The sequence below is a fragment of the Mustela nigripes genome, chromosome 1, assembly GCF_022355385.1.
Source record: "Mustela nigripes isolate SB6536 chromosome 1, MUSNIG.SB6536, whole genome shotgun sequence".
In the NCBI taxonomy this organism is placed as follows: domain Eukaryota; kingdom Metazoa; phylum Chordata; class Mammalia; order Carnivora; family Mustelidae; genus Mustela; species Mustela nigripes.
The window spans coordinates 95,784,885-95,806,051 of record NC_081557.1 but is presented as its reverse complement, the minus strand read 5'-3'; the positions used below and the strand labels follow the sequence as shown (position 1 = coordinate 95,806,051).

Genomic DNA, 21,167 nt, shown 5'->3' with positions numbered 1-21,167 from the left:
TTTTCACATCTAGGAGAGCTCGTTTGGGGTACATTTTCATTTTTTAAACAGAAATGGATGATTAGCAAATCCCACAATGATGTAAGTCTCCCGCTCAGTCTCCCAAATGTTTACTAGCTACTTTTTGGCAGCTGGGATACTTATTGTAAAGGGAAACCTTAATCAAATCAGTAAAGGTTTTCAATTGCAGTGTTCAGTTTCCCTCTTCTGAATTCATTCTGGCTCTCTCCATCAGTCCTGGTATCTGGATGCAAAGAACAAGGCAAGGGAATAAATTCCCCCTCCTCCCCCCACCCCCGCCACGGTGAGAGAGAAAGTTACAAATAATGACAAGTTTTTCTAGCTTTAGCATTCAACAGCTTAGCTAATAAAAATGAGCATATTGTTGTGTCTCTAGCCAAAGTGATCTAATTCCCAGAAAATAGTTGATCGTTTCTGCTGAACTGGTCCCGCTCCCTGCTATATTTTCTATTTCAATCCTCACTTTGTTCGTGAAACAGCAGTGATGATTTAGAGTGACATGCTGTTGCTATGGAATTTCATTTCTTTCTGCTTTTAGTCTGTTGAGGACTTGTGAGCTCTTAAATGTCTTTGCATGAGTTACTGCTGCAACGCCCTGAAGCCCTGATGGGCTGGGCAGCTGTTCAAACCCAAACTCGAACCAGGGATGGTGACAGAGTCAAAGGTTGGGGCTAGACGGTGCGGCATGTGAGATAAAAAACAGGCAGATATGGAAGTTGTGGTTGTTACTTTACCTGGCACGGTTTTGATGATTGGAGCATTACCACGGTGGTTAGGGAAGGTTTTAGCCCCAGCGTTATAGTTGTTCGTGATTTATTCCATGTCTGGAACTCTGCGTTCCTCCTCTTGCCTGATTTTCTTAGGGAGAAGATAGATCTTGTTGTAACCGGGCATCTTGTATTCCTACACCTAAAGGAGAGGGTCAGCTCCCTTGTCCCCTCACTGAGGGATTTGTAGCAGTTCAGCAGCATGTCATCTCTATGAGGACAGAGACACTGTGTATCTAGCATGCTCAATGGGGACTTACTACGTAATAGATAATCAATCAATATTTGGTTGAATGGCTTAATAGAATTATAGAAGCTTATTATTGAAAGGAAGCTAAGCACTGCTGATTCTACTTCCCAGCCACTTCAACCATCTCTCCCACAAAATGATGACAGTTGGTCTTATCTCTTCTGGAATCCCTACAGTCATGAGACACCCCTCCACACCTCAACTACTTAGAAGGCAGTCCAGTCCATTCAGAAGTTTCATCTTACATACAGTCACAACTTATCTCCATGTATCTTTTCTCCTTAATTCTTGTCCTTCCTTCTAGAGTGCCTCTTTCTTTTTCCTGTCAATGTTTCAGATAGCAAGAGATGATTTCACAGTTCCCCATGGGATCCAGATGGGGTAAAGCAGAGTGTAGATGGCCACATCGCTGTCACCTATAAAACCAGGAAGGGGCTCTTCTCCTACAGAACGGCTGATTTTTAGGATGGTGTCCAGATCTACCAGTGTTAAAGATTTCATGATATTAATGGAGTAATTAGTATTTATTATACTGCAAGAGGTTACTGGACCTTGGGGGCAAAAATCTCCATATTAATTTGGCCTGACACAAAGCTTTGAGGGACCCAGATTCTCAAGGAACTATATGTTAATTTTTGATCAGGTAAAGACCTTGGAATCGAAACTTTAATTAATTAATCATACAGCTCTTTTTTTAATTGAGTATCTACTCTGTACCATCACTTAATTTTCTTATGTTAAGGCTATACTACTAATCACTAAGATTTATGAAGTGCTAAGTGCTCTGCAAATGTTATCACCAAATTCTCATAACAAACCTATGAAGAAGGTTATATTATTATCCTTGTTCATGTAAGAGGAAGTTTAGTTTTATTGAGGGTAACTAGTCCAAGGTCACCAGCAGGAATGTCACAGGGTCAGGCTTCAAACTCAGGTCGGTCTGACACGAAAGTGCTCTGAACCTCCAGCTCACATATTTCTAATGAGAAATAAATTCTTGTGGAGAAGGAGACACTGAGCTTCAATATGTCTTCATGTACCTTACAGTGCCTTATACACAATCAATACCCAATAAGCATGTGTTGAACAAACACACACATTTGGTGAGGCTGGACCACGTGTCAAAACATGATCCACGACTTCACACTTTTGCCTCAGATTTCATCTCTGTAAAATGAGGGACTTGGGTCGAACAGTCTCCAGGCTTCCTCCCCGTCTTAGGAATGCATGTGCTGGTCCAGGAGTGACGACAAAGTGGAGTTTAATGGCCCAGACAAGAAGGAAGAGCATGGCGTGAGGAGCATCCCAAGCTCGTGGCATGTTCTTGTGAGCAGAATGTTCCCGCTGCCCAAATACACCCTCTCCCCTTGTGCTCGCTTGGCAGATGTCCAGCGGTCAGCTCCACCAGTCTGCCCCCCATGAAGCTGTCCTTGACCTCTCCCTCACCCTCGGTCCTACACACACACACACACACACACACACCCCAACACATAGACACACGGTTATTTCCTCCTCAGGGCCCCCAACTGCGTGTCATTTGTGGTTATTTGATTGTGGGTCTGTCTCTCCATCCGCACTCCACAGACTGTGAACTTCTTAAAAACAAAAACTGCCTCCTTTTCGTGTCCAGGCCCCATCACAGAGCCGGGCATGTAACACAAGCCTTCAGTAAATGTTTTCTGAGTGGCTGACTGAATTAGCAGGCTAAGTGTAGAGGGAGCAGAAGGGAAACAATTTGACCTTACTAGAGAATTCATGCCAGAAAACAGTGAGAAATTAACTCAGTAAGATAGGGGGAGGCTGGGCTAGAAGTCCAGGAAGGGACATTGAGGCTTGGTGTCCCAGATGACACCCTGTATCATGTTTACATAGGAAAGTGACAGCAAAAAGAAGAATTATATCAGGAAGATTAGTGTAGACACAGGTTCTCATTTTAAAAAATGAGTAAAAAATAATGAACTTGCTTTCTTCCTTAGCATGCTCTAAATACATTCAAATCTAATTTATTATATCTGACATTTACGTGCATAAAAAACACAGAATAGTCTCATTTAGAGGTGCCCTCCTTAGTTTATTTTAAGTAAATAAATTTTTAACAAATTACTAACACAGTAAACAAATATCTTACCTAGAATAAAGTTCGCATAGGTCCAAACAGTTGTTCATAGCATATGTGCACCTAACCTAGCTCAGCGCCTGGCACATATTAAGTGCTCAATTAATATTCGTCGAATGTCAGGTTGATACTGCACGGTGGTTGCATTCATTCTGGTTGTTTGCACAAATGGAAGATAACAGCAAGTCCCCAGATCTAAACACGGTGATTATTTTAGAAGATTAAAAGATTAAAAAATAATTAAAGTTTGAAAGATCTTTAGCGCTTGTGTTTGGAATATAGAACATATATGTATATTTCTATCAGTCTGTTTGTCTTTTTAATGCTCTGAGCTGTAAAATCATATTAAAATAAATGCATATGAGAGAGCACATGTGAAATGACTACAGTAGATGGTGGCCCAGAAACGCATTCATTAGCAGCCAGATAGCCCACACCAGGTACAAGCAAATGAATGGGTGACATTCCTTTAAAAGCCAAACAAGTCCCTTTATGCTGGTGTATCTTAGAGAAGCTGGCCCTGGAAAACAATCCAGTCCCTTCAAGTCCACTGGTGATGGCAGCTGAGCTATGTTTACCCAGGTGGTAGGCCATATTACCATATAATTGCATCATTTTGCAATCTTGGGATTTAAACTCACAAGCAATTTCAGAATGCAAAAATTTCTCACTAATTTAAGAGCAGAAGGGCATACATTTGCGTGTGCATACGTGTGTGCATGTGTGTGTGCCTGTGTGTGTGTGTGTTTCAAAATGATGAGGGTCTAGGAGGACTCTTCTCTGATATTTGGGATCTGATTTCCTCTGTGACTAAGCATGATGCTATTAGACAAACAGTATGTGATGTTGCCTAATGTGGTGCATAATGATCTCATTTGGACCACCTATGAATCAACATTTATGTCTAGGAAAGGTTGAGGTTTATCTTGAGTCCCAGATTTTTATAAGGATTTCCATAATTGTACAGCTCTGCTGATCTCGCTCTGTGTGGGGGGCTGCTCACTCCTCCAAAGCTTGGCTTTCTTATGCATATTTATCACTTTTCAATTTATAGCTAATTGCTAGGATATTATTTCAGAAATAAGTGGAAATCAACCCCAGTTTCCTGTGCTCTCATCTACTGCTAATGTGTACGGGAAACGAAGGACTAAGGAGAGGTGGCAGGCTCTTTCCTTATATTCGGAAACCTTGTTGTAATACAAATTTTAGCCAGAAATAGGCCATTACATAATGGGACTTTGAACCAAGTCCTAGTTATTAAAACCCTAAAAGAGCTCATGATAGCAGTGCCTCATTTCTTGTGTGTATTCTATGAGTGCTTGTAAATTTGGTAGGTGTATCTGAATTGTGTCAAAAGGATCCCATGCCTCACTGATGTTCGTGTAGATTTCAAGGATAACTTATCTTCATTCCTGATTTTGATCTTCCATTGGTAGTAGCTTCTACCTCTCTAGATTTATGTTTCCCTGCCCCCAGTCCCTTCGAAAGTAGTAAATCTTCCAGGCTGGTTTCGAGGAGAGCGTAGTGAGAAAGAACTCAGGTTTTGGAACCTGTGGATGTTCATCAAGATGCTCATTAAGTATCTGATTCTTGTACAGGTGTAGGAGAGTTCCACCTCTCTGGCACCCTGAAGGTAAGGATATCCATGTGGCTAGTTTTGTTCAAGGGCTCAGGCCCTTGGACAAATTCTAGAACTTTGTCCACCACCTCAGAGAGTCACGTGAGTTTAAGAAGTGGGACAACAAGGTTGTCCCAGAATGCATGTAACAATGTTTATCTCTTTAGTCTATCCCCTTCTTCCTTTACCTGTGAGGAAGGAGCTGGTACCTTGTTTATCACCTGATTGTGTCACGGAAAAGAATACAGAATGGAATATGGAGGGCGCTTGAATAAATAAGTGCATACATAAAACATTTAGACATACCTGGAAAGTGTCTTACTTAAGCAATTTATTAGCCATCATTTTGCAATATGAACATTCTTTTGTTCTGCATGTTTCCTCACACCAGGCTTTCTAAGAAACAGACAAGGACACAGGCTGGATTAGGGGGAGAGGACACAGTTCTGGGATTCTGACGCAAATCAGCCTGCTGGTAGCCCAAGTGACCCCGGATTGAGTGGGTTAATTTATAGCATCCTGAGCAGAGGTGACTGTGGCCCCACTAACCACATCATCCAAAGCTCTTCTGGAGTCCCGAGCCCTGTTCAGAGGATCACGCTGGGGAAGAACATTGCTGCCCTTGGAATGTGGGTGACGGGAGCAAGAAGGAAGGCAGAGCCAGAAGCTGAGAAGTCAGGAAGCCCTGTTTCCTGCTCTGCAGTCCTGTGCTGCTGTAAGGTGAAATGAACGCAGAAACTCTGTTGTTCTTGGTACTTTAGTGAACAAAATGAGTAAAAATGTCGCCATCTGATCAGCTGGAGGCTGTGTGGTGACCCAAGGACATGACACATGGCATTTTCCCTAAGAACAGCAACATCCTTACTCCCTGGCTTAGAAATCACAGAGGGAAAAGCCAACCTGAATATCTAGCAAAGAGGAAGATGGAAAATCCGGGATATGGAATTTCGTCCCCACCCCCACCCATTTCATCACCGGCAAAGGCAGAAGGGAACAAGCTTTAGAAAGGCGGAAGAGGGGGCCAGCCACAGGGGAAGAGAGGAGGGAGCCACGCAGACGGGGACCAGGACAGACCTCTTCTGCAGGAGTCGGCTGGGCCAGCGCCCGGAGGAAGCACTGAGGTAAAGAGGGAAGCAACCACAGAGGGGGGCCGGGTGCCAGGGTGTCTGAGCTGGTACAGACAGAACCGGGATGGGACTGATGGGAAAATAGAATCTCCTCAATTAGTTAAGGATAGAAGGATAGAAGGATCGGAACCAGAAAAGTTAGTTTCAAAGCGTGGCCTGAGATCTTGAGACCAAATTTCATCTTAAGATGAAATTTGACTTGACTCATTAGGCCTACAGTTGTCTCCACTGTAGACTTTGTTCTCTGAGTAACTCTCACATGGCGAAAAGGTAGCTTTTACCACATTCAAGACAAGTGGTCCAGAAAGAAAGTTGTACAGATGTTTATTCATGAATCTCACCATAAGCACTGAACACCTGTTAGGTGCCAGGCGACAAGCTAGGTACTGGTGATACAGAAATTAATGGAAGACTGTGTCCTAAAGGCTGTCACAGGCTAGTGAGGGAATGGATTCAGAACTAGGTAATTAGGCTGTAATGTAGCATGTCAGTAGCAATCATGGAGGTGGGCCCAAGGGATTCTGGAAGCATCTGGGAAGAGCACTGGCCCAGGGGAAATGAGGAACAAGAGGTGGGAAGGTCAGAGAGGAGATGACCTTATGAGCAAGTCTTAAAGGATGAACAAAAGTCAGCCAGGCAGCCAGCAGGAGCCCGGCAGGCTGGTGCGTGTGGGTACTCAGGTCCTCAAGGGGTCAAAGCAAGAGGCCTCAGGGGAGATGGGGGAGGGTCCCTGATGGGGCCTGGACTTCATTGAGGAAAACAGGGAGCCATTAAAAATGATTTTCTGTGGAGAAGTGTCACTTTCAGCTTTTTATGAATATTCTTTTTAGGAACATGACTCTGGTGGTCGTGGAAGTGGATCTGAAGGGGGTGAGTGGAGGCAGGAAGATCAGTCAGAGGCTGGGCTGCGGAGAGAGGAAGGAGGCCGACCTGCAGCCACAGAGCAGGCAAGAGATCTTGGACCGAAGTCCCAGAAAGAGTGAGCCTCGGGTCCTTGCTTGGTTTGTTTATTGATCCCATTCTTTCGACAAACCTCTGGAGTGACGGGGTGGGGTGAGGGCATGGGGGAGGGGCAGCTCTGCCCAGAGGTCTGGTGTTTGTCACATTTCTCCTCTGCTCAGAGAGGCCCTGAGTGGAATCTTCCTTTCTGATGCAGGGATAGATGGTGGTTTGGGGAGCGGTGGGGGCTGGTGTCCTGGAACATACCAGGCTTACTCCATGGTTCTTGCTGATGCAACAAAAAATTTCTCTTTCAAAGAGAGTGGCTGGAATGAGTGTTGCATCTCCTTGAAGCTCCCAGGAGTTCTCGGGCCCTCAGGCACCCAAGGATAAACATGGCTGCCAGCCTCTGGAAGGTGTACGCAGGCATCATTTAGACCCATGCCGACTTCAAACTCAGCTCTTTGGGATCCTGTAACTAGTGTGAAGCCATTAGCACCACCCTCCTGGGGACCGTGTTTCCTTGGGGTGGACCAAGAGAGGTATAATGCAGTGGCTGCGTCAAGGAGGGAGACACCTTGGGTCTTCTGGCCAAGAAGTGGAGGTAGCCGTGATGGTAATGCGGAGAATGCATTTGCCTTCCGCAACGAATGCTCGCCGTCTGTTTCTCCCTTTTCCTCCACTGTCTTTCACTTTGCAGGGTGCTTGCGCTTAGGAGAGAAGGCGCCACCAGTGGGCACAGGCTCCATGGACGGGCCCCTCTGGCTCCAATGTACACGTGAGCCTGGCAGTACCTACATTTAGTGTCGGCTCTGCCCAGTAGGCTCTATTCCTTGGTGCTGGGGTTGGTCCCTGAAGTCATTTTGGGGTGCGATCAAGGGAAGCGGTACTACCGCAGAACACACAGAGGTGTGTGGGGTGGGGAGAGGAGCAGAATTAAACCAGAGAAGTAAATGTAGTAGGGGGAGAAGGAAAATGTTTCTTCCCTCTCCCACAAGCATGGATCTATGGAATCTTCTGGGGGCCTAGTTGGCGACAGCTACCCAGGCAGTCACTCAGGAAGTGTCATGCTGTTCTAGCTCACACCTTAAAATAAGATCAGTTTCTCCTTGTGAGTAGCTAATCACTGAATGCTGCACTTCTGTGCCCTGAACCGTTCCCAAATGTCTTTCTATTATCACAGAAGCTCAAAGAAGGAATGAGTAGAGAGTCTCTTATTATTGTTAGAGCCCACATTCACTAGCCACTCACTGGGAGCCCCGCATATGAATCTGTTCCTGTCAGTGCTGCTAATGACCCTCCTGTGCCCAGAGCTGGTGGACACCTTTCTCCGTCTTCATGTCACTTAGCTTCTCAGCAGCACTTGTCAGTGACGCGTCCTGCCTTTTGACAAGTCTCTCCTGTCTGCGTCCTGAGGCTCGGCTCTCTCCTCACCCTCGTGCCTCCTCTCAGTCCATTTGCTTGTTTTGCTTTCTGTACCCAAACTCCTGAAACTCCCTGTCTTTTTGCCCCATTTTTTTTTTTTTTTTTTTTTTTTTGCTAGGCGATGTCATTCCTTTCTCATGGTTTTAGATGATGTGAGTGTGGATGGCTCCAGAATTTGGATGTCTTCTGACTTCCATAGTGACGTCTGAGCAGCATGTCTGGCCGATTTCATCTCCATTCTTCTCCATCTCCCACCCCATCCCTTCCCTGCCTCCATCATCTCTTCCCTGGACTTCCGCAGTGGTTTCTGAGCTCCCCGCACCCATCCCTGTCTCCCTATCGGCCATTCTCCACCCAGCAGTCAGAGTGGTTATTAAAATGTGTAAAACAACTCATGTCACTCTGCTGCTGAAAGTCCTCCAGGGGCTTTCTTTGAACTTAAAATAAAATACGAACTCCTTCCTTTAGCCTTCAGAGGGGCTCATGTGTGCCTCTTCTCTTCTGTCCCTCCTCCTCTCTGCTCCTTCTGTACCAGCCGCTCACATGCGATTCGTTGCTAGAAGTAGCCATTTTTCCTGACCTCAGGGTCTTTGCACATTCCTGGAATGCACCTCCACCTGTTCTTCCCATGCCTTGGGTACTTCTCATGTTTTAGGTGGCAACTTACCTGTCACCTGTCCTTAGGGAAGGCTTCCTTCATCTAAAGTAGATCGCTGCTGTCATTCTTTACCAAAGAATCCTGTTTATTTCTTTCATGATTCTAATTACAGTTCAGAATGGTGTTCGTCTCTCTGGTTAATTGTCTTCTTGATAAGCCTTGTAAGCAAGGTTATTCTGTTCACCTTTTCTTTAATTCCCTACTGCTAACACAGTACATGTGATCAGTGCTCAATATACGTTGAATGGAAGAGTGTCACGCCTGCACTAAGCCCTCTATGTACGCTATTGTAATTAAAGTTCACAAGAAGTCTGAAAGATAGATGCTGTTCTAGTCCCATTTTACAAACAAGAAAAACAAAGGTTACAGGTGTAAAATAATTTTCCCAAATCCACAGAGCCTATCTATAGGTGAAGAAGCTAGGATTTGAACTTGGAATGTTCAAAGTACAGGACCCGAGTGCTCATCCCCCTCACTTCATCCCCTCACTTCATCGCCACTGGGGTGTGTGGGTTGTGTAAGAGGGAGAAAGGAAGTTGTTAGGTCTCCAACATCAGCTCAGTCATACTCTGATGTAGAAGATCCTGACATAGAGATCTTGGCTCCTTTCTCCAATCTGCTAAATCGCCTGGTTAGTAGATTTTTCTTTTCTTTTCTTTTTTTTTTTAAATCCACAAAAGGGAGTTCAGTTTGGAGCCAAGAAACCATTTAAACCCAACTTGCCTTTTCTAGCTCACCCTAAGTCCTCTGAGCTGACCACACATTTTCCAGCCTGGTTCTTGTGATTGGATTCTGTTTCATCTCTCTCTGTGTCCATTGAAAAGAATTGCTCACCCAAAGGGCACTCTATAATAGGTGGTTCCTTGTGACTCAGTGTCCCACAGCTGCGGAGTGAGATGCCTAAAGCATATTTACCTCCAAGATGTCTGCTTGGCTCCAATTCTAGCCCAAAGAACAACTCTGGGCGTATTAGAAAATGGCACCCCTCAGTTTCTACCCAAATGCCAATGATCTTCTTATTGTAGAAATAGGAAAAGTCATTCCTAAAATTCATATGGATTCTCAAGGGATCCTGAGTAGCTAAAATAATCTTGAAAAAGAAGAATAAAGTTGGTGGTCTCACATTTCCTGATTTAAAAACTTGCTGCAAAGCTATGATAATCAAAACAGTGTGATATTGGCATAAAGACACACTATAGACCAATGGAATAGACTGGAGAAACCATAAGTATGCTCTTGCATGTATGATCAAGTGATTTGGGGGCAGAAATTTTTTTTTCCCAGAATGCATTTTGCCTGTGCCAAATGAGAGATACAGCTCCTGGGATATCTGTGGGCCCTGCGATCATGCTTGGGGTCTCCTTCTCAGCACCAACAAGGAAGAAACCCTACATGGGGAAGAACATAGGGGGAGCACTTTGCTGTAGACCTACTTCATCTTTCAAATAGTCTAATTTAAACCCCAAAGTTGTGGTGGTAGTGAGAGGGGGTTAGCAATGCATGTCATGTACTTTATCACCTAACACGAAAGTCCTCATACTGAAAGAGAAGAAAAGAAAATCTTCTTTCAAGCCTCCTTTCCCCCCAAGCCTGCCTTCCTGTCCTTATCCCATTATCACACCACTCCTCAGATGAGTGTCTACACTCCATGCTTCTCCTTCCTGGACAAGCCACCCTGTCTTCCTGGGATAGTCACGTCCTCCTTCCCACAGTTCCACGGGGCTCTCTCAGAGACTGCTGATGACATTCCAAGAGTCAAATCCAGGGAACTTCTAAACTGTCATCTTATTTATTTCAGTTCTCTCTCTCTCTGACCGCACTTACACTTCTCTTCAGCTTGTGTCTTTCCTTTAGCACACATCATCACAAGCATACTAGCTGTTTATCTGTCTGTTTCTATCTTTCCCATAAGAATGGAAGAACGGAGGTGAACATTCTGTTTTGCCCACTGCTCTATCCCGTGTCTACAGTGATGCAGGCACTTAGCTGATAGTATTTGTTGAATGAATGAAAGCACTTTGACATCTTCCTCTGTCTCAGAACCCAACCTCCAGAAAGTTCTTTAGTTCTGCTGTTTTTGCCTTAGAAATATTTCTCCAATCTGGGCTCATGTTGGGCTTTCTTTCCCCTTTCTTTCCTACCACACTACTTAGATTAGGACCTGTGATCCCTTCCTAGCCTGCCACTGTAGCCCATTTTCTGCTTTACCATGGAGGTGGCTCTCTAAAGCACAGTCCCCAGTGGCTCCTTCCTCGGCTTCCCTTGCTGGATGTGCACACGACGGACGCTCATTACTGTGTGTCTGACAGTCTGGGACACCTGGGACTCCCTCCGGGAAAAGACGTCAGGGGAGCTCCACAATTTTGTCCCATTTCATAGTGAGTTTCAGGGAGGAACTGACATACAGAGCTCACTGGGGTAGGCACTGATGGGTAGAAAGAGGACAAACTGGAGACAAGTGATAGATCCTGTGAAAAGAACACAGGAGAGACACATGCCGTGTGGACTGTGGGCTAGAATTCTAGAATGAGTCATTACAACAGAGATCAACAGCCACACGGCAGGGAGGGGCTGGAGAGAGAGAGAGAGGAAAAAAAAAAAGAAAGAAAGAAAGAAAGAAAGAAAATCATGCTGAAGTCAGATAGGATTTCCACACCTGCCTACGTTTAAGAGCTAAAAATAGGGACATTTGGGGAGAAAAAATAGTGAGGAATCTTTTCATTCTATAAGAAGGGAGGTTTGCTGAAAAGGGTGTGTCTCTCACTCTTGGTAAAATTAGAATTAGGAAAATTTTATTTTGGGTTATCCCAGCCTTCACGTTTTTCCTTTTTCTCCTCAGGCTTGTTCTCTCCATCTTTCCCTACTACCAAAATCTCTTTTTTAGGAAAGAGTCTAATACATTGGACTTAATGTTACATGTTACAGAAGTAATTTTACATGTTAGTAGAAGCTCATATCTGAAGGTAAAGATGCTTAAATGCAGCCACCATTAAAGAAATCTATATAGTCCACTATATCCAGCACGGGGCTAAAAACAGTGGTTTTTCAATAAATATTTATTGAAAGATGTTCAAAAAGCATTATTTATACAATCAAACTCTGGAAACCATTTAAATACCCAACAAGGAAGAAACCACTGAGGAACCATTAATACCTAGAAATATTACACAGCTATAAAAAATTCAGGAAGCCCTTTTAACAGCCTAGGAAAATGCTTATAATGAAATGTTAGAGGAAATAAAGAAGATTCCAATTGCTACTATATGTTAACTCTAAAAATCATATGCATATAGAAAAGACAGAAAATCCATGGATATCTGTGGAATCTGGGGCTTGGGGGTGTTTTTAGTTCCTTATTTCTACTTTTCTGTATTTTTGAATCACTTATAGTTGGTATGAAATAAATATTTAAAAAATAACATTGGGAAGGGGAATATTTTTCAGGGGTCCCAGAGGTCATAGCGAGTAGGTAATGGCTCTCTTGGTCTAACACATGGGAGGAGACAGGGAGGAGATACCAGCCTCTCTGGTAATGGAGGTTGGCTGTCTGGCCAGCAGAGGATGGATTTTTAAAGAGTAGTACAGCAGTGGAGAGTCTGACCTTTAAAGAAAAAGGGAGTACTTGGTGATACTGGTGTATTGGTGCTTTGACTGTGGCAGACTTCCTCTGGGAAGGTGTCACTGCGCTGGGCTAATAGGCTCTTCCGGCCTTTGGTGCTCCTTGATTCTTCCTCAGCGTTTATTCTTTAAACACTCAAGCCTTGCTCAGGTGCTGAGACATGTTTCCCATCCCTTCCCTTACAGCTGTAAGATTTACTGAAAACCTTTGTGTGTACCTCAGGGACATCCTACATTAATATCTTTAAAAACTGAGGTTATGTGCCATTAAAAAAATTATTATCTAATATCTTGCCTATAAAGACCTACGTAAAACGCTCAGTGATCTTCATAAAGGGACCACAGATTTCAGCATTCATAAACAAGGAAACATTTCCTTTGGTTGTTTCTGGAAATCCCTTCTAAACATCTGCGTTTTTTTCGAACTTAAGTAGCTTCCCACCTCCTTCTCCTGAGATCTGTTGCCACTCTGTGGGAGAGTAAACTTCATAACCAGTTACAAACAAACAAACAAAAACAAAACAAAGCAGAACCCTGCAACAGCAATCTGTCTCCATCCCTCTCCAAATTTTTAATTTCCTGCATTAAAAAAAAAGAAATATCCTAGGCTATACTGGTGTTTCAAGGATCTTAAGATCTAAATGGAGATTCGACAACTTTGAAAACCTAACCAAACCTAAGATTTTGTTTCTTTTATTTACTAGTTATTAAAATATCCGCCTTCCCTATTAAGGAAGGCTGGATGGCAGGAGGGGCCACGGAGGCGTGGGGGAGAAGTGTGAAAAGAAGAAATCCCAGCTCTGCCTGGAAGACTGCGTGTGAAAGAGCCCGACTCCTCCGGCGGCTCCAGGCCGCGTTTTGCAGGCGGCCGCATCTGCCTCCCCTGTCTCTCTTACCTCCTTGATGTTCGGCACTATTTGTGGCCGGCGTGGTGGAAGGACACAGTGAGGTTCTCACCCCCGCCCCCCGCCCCCCGCTCCCATCCCCAGTTCCATCAAAGCGAACCCGGGCCAGCGCAAGGATCTCCGAGTTGCGAGTGTGCTGAGGCTGGGACTGTCACTCATTCTCCGATCAGCGCGTGAACGCAGCTCGGCAGCCGCTGGCAGGAAACAATTCTGCAAAAATAATCATACTCAGCCTGGCAATTGTCTGCCCCTAGGTCTTTTGCTCTGCCGCCGTCCACACTCTGCAAGGGGTGGGGCACAGAATTTATCGCGGCAAGAACATCCCTCCCAGCCAGCAGATTACAATGCTGCAAACTAAGGATCTCATCTGGACTTTGTTTTTCCTGGGAACTGCAGGTACATTTCGAAATTATGATTATTCTCAGGCTGATGTACTGATTGCCCCCTTACCCCTCCTTCTCCCCCGAGGACACTGCTATCTGGGGTGGCTTTACGTGGAACGCTAAGGGTGGTCGTTGTCGTTGAGCTGAGGAAGGAGCGCGTCGCCCTTGCTGCCCCGCGGAACCCCGCGCTCTCCCGGGCTGCGCCGGACCGGGGCTGCCTCCGAGCGCCGCGAGCGCCCGCCGCGCCTCCTGCGCGCCCGCCCTTCCCACTTTGTGTGCGGGCGGCGCGGGGAGCGGAGTCGCCTGCTCCCGGGGTCGGTCCCGAGAGCGCTACGGCCGCGCGGCTGCTGGGCAGCGCTCCTTCTCCGAAGCGGGCGGCGGGGCGGGGGTGCCGCGGCTCCGCGGTGCCGCCGGGGAGCTTGGGTTCCGCGGGGAAGGGGCTTGTCAGCCCTGGCTCCGCGACGAGTGAACAATAAGGCCGGGGCAGCCGCCCCATCGTTATTTCCCCGGGTCTAATAAAGTGGGGCTCGCCGCCTTCGCGCCCAGCCCCCCATCCCCGCCCAGACTGAATAACGGTTTGCAAAATGGGGCGAAATGGGCAGAATCTCAGGGCTGTGTGGCCGTTGTTGCACCCCCGTCGATATGACGTTAGTTTTTCATTTGCCAAATTGCTGGTTACTTGCAAAGCCTGCTCTCGGCCGGGAGCACGGAGGGATGGGAGGGCCGAGCGCCGCGTTTTGACAGGAGGAAGTGCGGAGGGGCGGAGGGGCGGAGGGCGAGGAGGGCGTGATCGGGCTGCCTGGTGTGTGTGCGCGTGTGTGTGCGCGCGTGTGCCTTCACACGCACCGCGAGCCCAGTGTTGCACGATGCGCGAGAAGAATGGCAGGTAGCCGCCCGCAACACCTCGCCCTAGCCTCCTTTCTTTGGGCGAGGTTCCTGATCCTTGCAAAGTGCGAACAATAGCGAGCCGAGGGGAAGACAGCCGAGGGATGCTGCCGCGGGTGGCGGGGGCTGCGCCGCCGCCCAGAAATCCTCGGCGTTCCGGAGGTTCATTTCATTTGGTGTATTTCTATCCCGGCCTCCCTGAAGATTTTTCAGTGCGTGCCCACCCTCCCCTCCAGCTGCTCTCCCCACCCCACCCCACCCAGGGATTTGCGCTCTGGCGTGGACGGTCGGGAAGGGGGTAAGAAAAGGAGCAGGGGCCGCAGAGAGCTGGGTGGGATGGGCGGACATTCCGGGCGGGGGGCGTGTGCTGGGAAGCGCCGGGGGAAAGCCGGGCGGAGGGGGCCGTGTGTCGCGGCTGCCGCTGCCAGGTGCCGCCGCGGGTGCTGCCCTAGACGGCCCATTCCGGGTGGGGGAGCGCGCGGGGCGTGCCCTCCCCAGGCGGCACGGGAGCAGCCCCGGCCGCCGCCTCCAGCCAACTCGGGTCCCTCTCCCATGGCGACCAATCAGAGCGAGGCTGGCTGGGCGGGAAGCCGCGAGAGGCTTTTATTGCGGCGCGGGTGGCGGCCCGGAGCTGCCAGGAGAGTCTCCCGGTGTTCCAGCCTAACGGTCTCGCTCACCCCCGCCAGGAGAAACCCCGCCCCGTGGCCGGCCCTACAGTCTGGAGGAAGGAAGATGGAGTCCAGGTGTCCCCGGGAGGTCCGTCCCGTCCGTGCTCGCCCACTCGCGCCTCTCTCGCGCAGACCCGAGGCATCCCTCTCGCCCCCCACCCGGGATGCACACTCCGCCCGCGTCGTCCCGGGAGGGCGCCGGGGCTGGGCGCACCGACGCGCGTGCGCCGACCGGCCGGCTGCTGGCCGGGGGCGAAGCTGGGGGTGGGGACCTAGTCGGGGGTGGAGGGGGGAGAGCCCCCAGCTGCGGGCCAGCCCCAGTCGGCAGATCGCTGGGTCCTGCCGCCACCTGGCCGGGGCCTCCCCGGGCTTGCGGTTTTCTGTCGGGCCTGCGGGGTCCCTCCAGGGGCCTTGCGTTTCTGGGACCTCCTCCCCTCGAGGTGGGGGTGTGGCCATGGAGACCTGATCTTTAGGGGATCGCAGGCCTACCTTTCCGCCACCGTGGTGGGTGGAACCTTCGGTGTTGCGATTTGAAGGCAGGCTCCGGCTGGTACACGCCCAGGGAGTCCAGGATTGGGATCTGATGGCCGCCCAGACAAGGGTGGCATTCTGAGCCGTGTTCTCTGGAAGGAAAGCGGCGTCTGGGACCGTGGACCTGGCCCTGGGACCGTGAGGATGGGGCAAGGCAGAACATGAAACGCATACATGGTTGCTTAACAAAAGAAAGAAGTTGAACGGTTTTCCAAAGAGAATTTTTTGTTAAAGTACTGATAATACTATAGTTTAAAAAGAAATCAAAGACCTTAGTCAAAGGGTTAGGGGAAAAATAAAGGTATTATATACACACACATCTATGTGTCTGTGTATACATGTAATAATGATGTTACTATAATTATAATAGTAATTATTACTACTATTATTATTTTGGCCTCAAATGTTATATCATCTTCAGGGACAATGCTACTTCAGTCTCTGCACTCCACACAGTGCAAATGGAAATTTAGATACAAGGTATGCTGACCTTATTGACACAAAACAAATCGAGTCTGCAGCCTTTCTCATTTTGGTGTCTTTTGCCTGTTTAGGAATAAAATGCCTGGTTGTGGAATAGAAAATTTGAGTCTATTCTAACAACGATTTTGGATGTTTTGTGGAAAAGTTATTTGAATGATCTGGAATGGTTAAGTGATATGTTTCTTTGACAATTTTACAGTCCTCCGCCAATTTTACTTGCCAGAGTGAAGGAATGAAGAGGACTGGTTTTCTAATAAGATAGCACTGGATTAAGAACAAAGGGCATCTTTGCTGCCTTACAGAAGCAGCTAGCACCTATATAAGTATACACCTATATAATTCATTCACTAAATGAATTACCAAGAGGTGTTTCCGCCAAGTTTGCTGTAAGTACGGCAATGCTGAGCTGTATTTTTTTCTCATTGTTGATTTTCGTTTTAAGACCAAAAATATGTTTCTGAACAGAGCTGTAACTGAATGTAATGTAGTCATATTCAAGAATGTGGTATAACTTTCATGACTCTATCCCAAAACCAAAGGCTAATTTTCTTTCAACAAATATTAGCCAACATTAAAATACCAAAAATAACTCAGAATTTATTTAAAATTCAACAGTTAAACACAAAGAGAATATAAGCCAGATATTGTGGAAGTGTGGCCTGTCCTTTATTTAATAGTTTTTGAGTTACCATCCCTGCTGTGGAGGTTCCCAGGATCTACCAATCACGCTGTTTCCGTTAGTCTGGCAATTTACATTTCTTTTAAAGTCAGTTTTTCGTGAAACTTTCCCCTTTTAACCCCAACAACTTGAACTTGACGACATTTACCCAGGGTCTATTTTTTAAAAATAATGCTGGAATAGCAGGAAATTGCAGGATATATTCTTGTTCAATGAAGAAGGTTCATCCAAGTCTCTATGCTAATTGATTAAGGATTTGTTGATTTAACTGGTGACTATTTTTTGAGCACCATAGTTCAAGAATGAAGGCAGTAATTGTTTGCAAAAATGCTCCCAAGCCCCAAAATTATGGTGGATGTGCTATTCTCATGGGCTGTGGGTGCTTACTCAAGGCAGAGATAAGAGAGAGCAATTAGTCTCACAGAGCCCCACAATTCAGAGTTTTGCATAGTACTTCTCTTTGGAATACATTCATCATTAATTGACTACCTCAGATCGGTAATATGTAATTTAATGTAAGTAATCTGTATCTATATTTTTCTGTCACAGGGAACAAGGGCTTAATTGCCTTTCAAAATAAATAGCACCATTTTCTCATTCAAAACCTAATCTTTAGGCATGACAGATATTTTTGTTTGCTACGGAACTCAGTTTCTTAAATTATAGACAGCATCTCGTAAACTTTATGTTGCTTGAAATACGGACTTTGGAACTTCTGATCCAACCACTTAAATGTTTTAAGGTGACAAAGTCTCTATTTAAAATGAGTTTGATGAGTTCCCCATTTTTACATCTTCAACATGAAGGAAGTGTGGCTATTCTCCAGACAGAAAGTGACTTTAATACTACTGGCCGACCTCCAGAGAGATTTTACAGACAGTCCGTCCTGTCTCTTTGTGAAATAAGTGATTCATTACCTGTTGCTAAAGAACGGTTTGAACTTTCCCTGCCGATCTTGGGTTTGTGGTGATGGAGAGCAGAACCAATGGGCAGGGAGGGGAGAGGAAGGGACCGCACCTGCTGTCATCAGTCTTCTGGGAACAGACAGCTTGAGAGGAGACAAAGGCATTTGGAAAAGGCTCTCCAGGACTGTTGAAGTATTGAGTTTTAAGCACGCAAATGTTTTCTGGTGTCAAGATGAATATTTCAGTGTAGCTTCCATAACCGATAATTCCTCAGTTTAGGGATCTGACAAATATACAGGCTAAGAAACATCTGGAACTTTAAAAGAAATGGCAGCAAATTACAAATAGTGTTTTACTAGTCTTAAAAATGGGTTACAAATTAGACAAAATTGGAACCACAAATCAACTTGGCTATGTAATCATAATGACTACTTGACTTTTGAATTTAAAAAGACTTAAGTAGTTAAGTTCCTTTAGTTAAAAAAGAAGAAATGAGAAAAATTCAGAAGAACATTTTATACATGTCCTAAAATAGTAGGTCTCTGAGCAATACTGTAAGAGAGAGCCTCTTAGCAAGGGGGAGATGGCCAGGGAGCCCTCTGAATCCTACGGAGTTGGTGTCCACGAGGGACCCAGTGTTTACTGTGAGGAAACAACCCTGGCAAGCTTGTTATCAAGAGTACAGGTAGATGTGCTTACTACTGTAAGGCAGTAAAATCCACAAGTCTATCTGAAGGTCACAGTCATGTCATCTTTAGCCTTTTCCCTTGTGAATATTAACTCTTGGTGCCAAACCTTAAAACCATTTGCCGATGTAAAGGGATGTAAATTATTTGGCGTTGCCGCTGGTGCCATTGTGCCCTTTCATTTCAAGATGTTGAAATGCTGTCTCTCAGCTGAAGATGATCATTCAGGGCGTTGCCTTTTGATGTCGGTCTTGGGGCCAAATGGCACCTGTTCAGGCAGTTTCCATACATTACGGTTAAGATGCCTTTAGGCCACGTCTACTTGCAGCCACGTAGTTAACTGCTTTTAGTTAGGATGGCACACTTCTCCCTTCTTGGGTGTTTGTGTAACTTCTAACAAGGAAGCTTGAGCGGGTGCTGGGGGAGGCTCAGAGGACTACACCGAAGGATGTAGTCCTTGGGTACCTGTGTTTTTTTGGGTCAAAAAAGGTTTTAATAAACCTATTGTGCATTCCTTTTCCCCCAGACAGAAGTAAACACGTTTTCCTTTGGATTCAAGGACTGATTCCCATCACTGATGGGACTTGAGAGGCTACCATGTAACCTGTACTCTACTCTCTTCTCACCCGGGACTTTCCGATTTGTAGCTGCAAACACTGGTGACATCTGGCCCTGTTTTCTGTCTGTGTCATTCCTGGGATCACATGCGAGAAGCCTTTGGTATCTGATTACCTCATTGTTGAGGAATATCCCTAGTAATGTCACAGTGTTTGGGATTGTGTTATGTTAGGTGTTCTCTTAAAGGTTGATCAAATGTATTTATTGAGTGCCAGTTTTTATCATCAGCTCCGTGGGGAATTACAAAGGACTGAGATGACATACTTTCTGCTGTCAAGGAAGCTGGAGGGTAGAACTGCGGAGAGATTAAGAGTGGCCTGCAACCCCAGGTTGAAAGCCCAGCCATGCCGCATGTATCCCTTATTTACTGTCCAGTCTTGCTCGAGTCATTCAGTTTCCCTAAGCTTCAACTTCCCCTTCTGCAAAATGGCAAAATTAGCAATGCCTCCATTTTTGAGCTGTGAATGTTTTAGAGATCACAGGCCTTTAGTGCATGCAAGCTCTGTTTATTAATGAGAAAGAGGGATGTATTCTGGATCTAGGAAAAAAAAAATGATACTCTGACATAGTGCTCTTTTCAGGAGGACATAAAAAAGGATATTTGAGAACATGACTCCTTCAATGATTAGAACTTGACTTAAAAAAAAATCTTGTTAAATACGCCTGCATTGTCATCTTGGTTTTGAATATGTTAGAAAAGTGATCTCATTATGAGGTTGAAGACATTAGTACAAGGGTTGGTGTGGGTTTCATGGGGCCTGAAGGATGTACAATTTGGAAGGCCCTCCTTAAGGACAATATAAAATTCTTGCTTCTGGAAAATATAGAAGATAAATGCCCATGGAACACATGGGCAGGTCCCCAGCCCACAGAGTCTTGGCAGGAGCCCATGCAGTGTGGAGCCCTGCAGATCTGACCCAGTGTTAGCAGTCGTGTGTTGGTCTGCTTGGGTCCACTTGCTTGAGAATAGAGACTAATCATTCCGGTTTGTTAAGCATGTATCTCATAAAGGTTGCTTTGTGCTTTGAAGATCAGAATCATACATCAAAATCCAAATTATTTTTGGAAAGAAGAAGCCATTTGACCTTATTTTATAGAAAATCTTAAGTAAGGCCTCAGGTGATTTAATATTTCTCACTGCTTATATTTTTGTAAATTACTATCTGGAATAAAATAAAGTAATTGCTATTATTATTCAAATGAGTCAGACATAAGTGCCCTACTGGCAGGACAGGAAGTAGTTTTGCCAACTGCAAGGCATATGTTGTTTTGGAGAGGAGACTCAGATTTTGGGTCAACTACCTAGGAGGGGAGAAACCGCATCGATAATCCCAATAGTTGGGTCTTGAATATCATTAGCCAATCCCAGAGTTTTGATTTGCATTCTCTCATTTAATCTTCATATCATTTGTTCACTAAACATTTATTGAGTTCTGTGTTCTGAGAACCCAGGGGGGAGCATATATCATCTCTGTCTTCCTAGAGCCACCAGTCTAAGTGTGGAGGAACACAGACATGAGACAAGTCACACGCACATATATTTATAACCCCATGTCCTGATCGAAACTCAGGAAAAGAACAGGCTACCATGATTATTGGGGAAAACCACCTTTGACTGCGTGGTCGGGGTGGGGTGAGGAGGTGACATTTAAAGAACTCCGTGAAATAGGAAGGACAGATGGTATTCGCGTTTAAGGCATGGTTGATTGCCTGATTCAACAGACAGGGAATCACAGCAAACACTCTCGAATTCCTCAATTCAGCAAACTTTCTTGAAATCTGAGAAGGTTAGGTTGCTTCGGGAATTGTTCTGGGTTTCAGATTATAAAGTCAAGTAAGCTCTGCTTCTGGCTCTAGAGTTTACGTGGGAGACAGATATACTCTG

General features: G+C 45.8%; 1 protein-coding gene across 15 annotated transcripts in view; it reads left to right on the top strand.

Annotated features, from left to right (window-relative positions):
• Window positions 1-13,628: 13,628 nt before the first annotated feature.
• The window catches only part of NCAM1 (neural cell adhesion molecule 1), a 301,008-nt gene continuing 293,469 nt past the window's right edge, over window positions 13,629-21,167 (top strand). For all 15 annotated transcript variants that reach the window (XM_059416966.1, XM_059416911.1, XM_059416957.1 and 12 more), the window contains exon 1: window positions 13,629-13,840. In XM_059416966.1, the coding sequence (XP_059272949.1) occupies window positions 13,789-13,840 (52 nt within the window). In that variant the 5' untranslated portion in view covers window positions 13,629-13,788. The remainder of the gene's footprint in view (window positions 13,841-21,167) is intronic.